The sequence below is a fragment of the Micromesistius poutassou genome (genome assembly GCF_964030765.1).
Source record: "Micromesistius poutassou genome assembly, contig: SCAFFOLD_5828, whole genome shotgun sequence".
Taxonomy (NCBI): domain Eukaryota; kingdom Metazoa; phylum Chordata; class Actinopteri; order Gadiformes; family Gadidae; genus Micromesistius; species Micromesistius poutassou.
The window spans coordinates 8,525-14,021 of record NW_028177470.1 but is presented as its reverse complement, the minus strand read 5'-3'; the positions used below and the strand labels follow the sequence as shown (position 1 = coordinate 14,021).

The following is a 5,497-nucleotide window of genomic DNA, read 5'->3' as shown; positions in this document are numbered from 1 at the left end:
GTAGAACGGTCACAGTAAGACGGTGGACGACGTGACTCAGACTAAAGATAAACAAGATGAGCGTCATCAGTCGGTATGGTCACAGTAAGATGGTGGACGGGACTCAAACTGGAGACAAACAAAACAATGACGTTTGCACTGCTCTCGCACCCTCCCTCCACTGTTTCATTGTTTTAATAGCACTGTACTGGTCCTCTCCCAGTCTGCGTATGGACTCACCAGTTAATGACGTCTCTGACGTGACCCCACAGCTTGGTGATCCACAGGTTGACTCCCAGCTCCGTCAGATACTGTAACTCTGGCATCAGCATCTTACGGCACACCTTGCGATGCTTCTTGTCCACGTTCTTCTTCAGGTTGTAGCCCATGATGGACTTCTCTCCGATGGGCTGCCAGGGCAGCATGTCCTTCTCCTGAATGCTCGTGGCCTCCACAGCATGACCCCCCTCGATGCAGATGGCCGCCATCTCGGCGTTCCTCCGTCGGAGCTCCTCCACGTCCTCCGCCATACGCTGGCGTCCGTACGCGTCCACTTTCCTCCAGAAGGTGGCGTTGAAGTGTTGGTAGAGCTTCCAGTCCAGGGCGTTCCACTCCAGGGCTTTGGCCCTCAGCTCGGGCTCCAGCTTGGACACCGTCGACCCTTTCCTCTCGTTGAGCCTGAAGAAGAGCAGGTCCTCCATGTCCCAGCAGAGGGCGTCCTTCAGTAGGATGAGCGACTCCTCAAAGTGCTCAGTCAGCATGACCAGGTGGAAGCGGTCTGCGATGGTCCGGATGCCCTGGTCAACGCGCGGGTCGCCAGGCTCCAGGCCGTTGTCCTGCCCCAGGTCGAAGAACAGCAGGTTCTTCAGGTAGAATGAGTTGAAGCCCTCGGGGTCGTAGTAGTGGTGGGGGTCGCGCAGGAACTCCCTGAGCTTGTCCTCGCCGGCGATCTTCCAGGTCAGCGGGGCCGTGCGGCCGAAGTAGTGGAAGGACGACTCGAAAAGCTCGGCGGGGTCCCGCAGGATGGTCACGTAGGCCGTGTCTGAGGGCAGCAGCTTGGCCACCTCGGCCGCGTCGAAGCGCATGTGGTTACACACGATGTTGAAGCACATGCCGGGCTTGAAGTCCTTCACCTGGGAGCGCTGGAAGAACGCCGGGTAGAAGAAGTCGTTCCTGCTGTTGGGGAAGGCGAACTTGAGCCGGTGCTTCTCGCCGAAGCGGAACAGGATGTTGATGAGCGTGCTGCTGGCCGTCTTGTGGGTCTTCATGAACATGATGTCCACCTTGGGGCTGCAGAGAGGCCCGCCCCGCCTGGGCTCTGAGCCGTTGGTGGTCTGTGGCGAGTGGGCGGGGCGGTGGGCACAAGAGTAAGGCACGGGAACCCTGCAGAGAGAGACAAGATGATTGCATCATTACGTTTCCCATCCATCAGACTTGTTTTATCTGAGGGAAGTCTGAGTTGAGAGCCCATAAGGGGTGAAAAACGCCCGGTGAGAATATCTGTTCTGATTGACTGCCGCTGTTCTGATGATCTTAACTGAAACGGCTCACATATGGTTGGGTCATCACCGAGGTCGTAGGTCATAGAACTAATGTTTGCAGTGGTAAAGGGCTCCTGGCTCCTGATCTCATTGCTTGGATGGGGGCCACTTTATAATCAACTTCCAGGTTCGATAGGTGTTTTTTTTATCCCAGAAGGGAAGGGCCAGTACTCCTGAATTTCCGTGTGTGTATTTGCCATGTGAACCAGGAGGACTCTTACTCCGGGAAGGTGACGTGGTCCTGCAGAGAGGAGAGGCAGTAGAGCAGGATCATGCAGCTGGTGAGCAGAGTGCCCAGGATCAGGCCCTTGCACATCGACCGCCATTGTCTTCCTTGCTTGCCGACCATTATCCAAATTACCTTTGAAGACACGGAACACAAGACAACATCAGAAGAAGAAGGAGCTGTACACCCACATACGATTATCTTTGCAGGGGCGGGACAAATGCACTTTGTCTGAAAGAGTAGTGAGCCCACTGGGTACGGCTCCCAGGGGGCTGGTTCCCCCCTAGAAACCATGGCAACAGTCCTCAGATCTGGATGTGATAGAAACCCATTCGGAGTGGATCCTTTCTGTTCAGGGCCGGTAGGTGCAGACGTGCAGATGGCGTGCCTTTTGAAACACTTTAGCCCTACTGGGTTTTCTGTCCACTGGCCCCAGACTGAATAATGTATCCGTGTGTAAAGCGATCCTGTTTGGGCGCCAGTCTACCCTGTGGTCTGGTAATAGGATGACCTCGTCTCTCCTAACAGATTCCCCTCTCCGTAACGATTTGAGACCTAATATGTCCGAGGATCTGACGTTGCGACAAAGAAAATAAGTGTTCTATCTGGTTGGGTTGAGAAGTGGGCGATTCACAGCAGATGGCAATAAAGAGACACATCCTTGCTAGATGTATCTGAGACAGATTATAGTCTAAAGATGCTCTAATTACAGGGGTTTGAAACACTTTTCAAACACAAATACTTTTTATTTTAAATCATGCTTCACGTGGGAATCAAACCTGCATCAGACAGATAGAAATGACATTCTACCCACATTCTACTCACTTTAGCTAATATTGCTAACCTTTGGCCTATCATTCATTGGTCATGAAAATGGATTCATATTTAGCGTTTTGATGATGATGACCTCATAAATCATGACACACTGTTATCACCTACATGAAAATATACATGCTGCTTTGAATAATAAAAAGCATCAATAATGATATCGACCACATTTTGCAGTATGGCCCAGAATGGCCCCCAGAGGATTAAAAACAGGGTAACGTTGAGCATCTGAAGCATCACGGTGGTTCCCTTGGCTCCATTCACTGCTCATTTTTTAAAACCCCACCATTATTGACTAACTTGTATATACAGCCTGGTATACCTTCTCCTTTGGCTATAGAGGAATGAAACACTGATTAACTCATTTCTGTTTTGCAAGTAGTGAAGTCCTGTCCTTCAGCGTGTGTTCAGGGCTCAGAGTAAGAGACTGAAAGTGGATTACGGCATTCATGTGTAAACAGAACCTAAATAAACTTTTCCTAAAAACGCAATTTGCTGTTGTGTTGTGGATTTATTAATCAAATACTTATTTCACCCACAGTAATAAATGTGTCATGAATGACTGACAACTATTTGTCCTATAGGGAAATGTGGAAACATAAGTTAGGCTTCTATTACAAGCATTACGTTATCTTAAAGATATTAAGCCAAACAAGACCATCATGGAAATAACAGGTGGATGTCGCGCATGTTTGAGGACACTTAAGCACACAACCCAGTTACAAACCAGGTCGTTGTTCTTTAAAATTAAACATTTATAGCACCTGTTGGTCACCATGACAGTTTTAATCTTAGCACGTGAGCGAGCGCGCCTGCCCTGAAGTGCATTAGTGAACAGTATTCTAACCTACTCGCATAGGCTGAGAGAGAACAATGAGTAAAGCGTTTTACCGGTTTATCGCAACGTAGTTTCCGGTCTCTTACTTCCGATGAGCTGTGTGCGCCAGTTAACACTCCGCGGAGTGAGAATAAGAACACGACAAGAATAACATAACATCCAAAACAAGGATAATAAATATGGAGTATGGAGTATGGATAAGTATGGAGGAATTTCACAAAGCAATATTCGAATCATGTTACGAAAACCGATGGACCAATGTATGAAAGTTCCGCCCCCTCTCTTTCCCTCGCTTATAACGCTAATTCATCCCGTTCCAGGCTAAACAGACCGACCGTTATTTAAATGAAGATTCGTTTGAATAGTTGTTTAATTTATTCTCATTATTTGACACGTTCAACATGGTTAGTGTCAAGACTATTTGATTTAATTTAATTTGAAGACCATATATTCACGAGAGTGAATGGGTAAATATATTGGTTAATTAAATAATTAATCTGCACAAATTAGGAGTTTAGGTGTAAAGCTTTAATGGGTCTGGGGTTTTACTTATTTATATTTAGTCAATAAGCAAGAAACCGTTCATACTTAAATTGACACCTATATGTAGTCATACTTACTGTAACTGTTAGATTTTTGAGAATCAGAAGCAAATGTCGAGTAGATCTAAATTCAACTCATTGTTCAAAGTAAACTCTTCAGAAGACTCTTACCTTCTTGAGTAGGTCCAACAGAAACATTTGTTCATTCTGAAGTAGAGATGCCCAGTCCTCACTATTTAAAGAAGAAACTTTAGTCCAACAGATCAGCCTAGTCCAACACTTTCCTCACACTCACACAGACAGAGACCGTCCTACTGGCAGCTCGCTCTCGCTCTCGCTCTCTCTCTCTCTCTCTCTCTCTCTCTCTCTCTCTCTCTCTCTCTCTCTCTCTCTTTCTCTCTCTCTCTCTCTGTGTCTCTCTATCTCTGTGTGTGTGTGTGTATTTGTGTGTGTGTCTCTCTCTCTGTGTGTGTGTGTGTGTGTGTCTCTCTCTCTGTGTGTGTGTGTGTGTGTGTGTGTGTGTCTCTCTCTCTCTCTGTGTCTCTCTCTCCAACTGTCTCTCCGTGTGTGTGTGTGTGTGTCTCTCTCTCCAACTGTCTCTCCCTGTGTGTGTGTGTGTGTGTGTGTGTGTGTGTGTGTGTGTGTGTGTCTCTCTCTCTCTCTCTCTCTCTCTCTCTCTACACACCTGACGCTGGGGGGACGTTCGCACGCCTTCTAATTCTAACCCTCGCAGGTGATCGTCAACCTGCTGAGAAGCACCGCGGGGAAGCTCATTTAGCCACGCGTGACGTCAGACCTCTACTGCCGGGGGACTCATAACTCATAAAAGAGGGGGGGGGGGGGGGGGGGGGGAGAGAGAGAGAGAGAGAGAGACAACAGAGACGCGTTGCAGAAGCCCATTCTGCGGGTCACACAGTGGGCCCATTGAGACACCAGAGTCTGTGCTGCAAGCCGATAGGAGTGTGTGGGTGTGTGCGTGTGTGTGTGTGTGGGGTGGGAAACATAATATAAAATGAATGATTACAGTGAGGCTAAGATACAAAAGGTTCAATTGTGAAGCTGGTTCAATCCTGCTGCATTGTTTAAACAGCGTTGTGAAGGCTCCAGGTCTCTATGGGGTCTTTATGAACTATGGAGCACATGGTCGACCACGAAGAACGGCCCTGGTATACAAAGCGAGTAGTGCTGGAAATGCCGTGGGGATATATTTGTATATACCACACACGCACACCGACAGGCTGCAGACAGACAGGATCCTCCCTCTTTATGTCCACAAAGAAAGTAAAGATCTTCTACCGACTCGGGATGCAAAGCCTCAGGCGGAACACGTGCAAGGCCTGAAGTATATTCTCATTTAGTTTTTTTTTAAGAACGATAGTTTGGCGTTTGGTTATGCTTCAAGAAATTGTAAAAACAACGGCATTATATTTAGACATAGAAGTACACACGCACTCACGTGTTTTAAACAGTTTCTTTAGTTTTTTTTTTTTATAACCCACTACTTCCCGCTAGAAACATGAAAGCTGTGTGATGATGGCGTTCG

At 47.6% G+C, this 5,497-nt stretch overlaps 1 protein-coding gene across 1 annotated transcript; it reads right to left on the bottom strand.

Annotated features, from left to right (window-relative positions):
• Positions 1 to 20: 20 nt before the first annotated feature.
• On the bottom strand, positions 21 to 4,262 carry LOC311376110 (galactosylceramide sulfotransferase-like). Its single transcript, XM_084490994.1, has 3 exons — positions 4,126 to 4,262; positions 1,742 to 1,881; positions 21 to 1,362 (listed from the first exon to the last, which is right to left on the bottom strand). Exons 1-3 carry the CDS (start codon positions 4,150 to 4,152, stop codon positions 216 to 218), a joined length of 1,314 nt encoding a protein of 437 aa, XP_084347120.1. The 5' UTR covers positions 4,153 to 4,262; the 3' UTR covers positions 21 to 215.
• Positions 4,263 to 5,497: the final 1,235 nt, after the last annotated feature.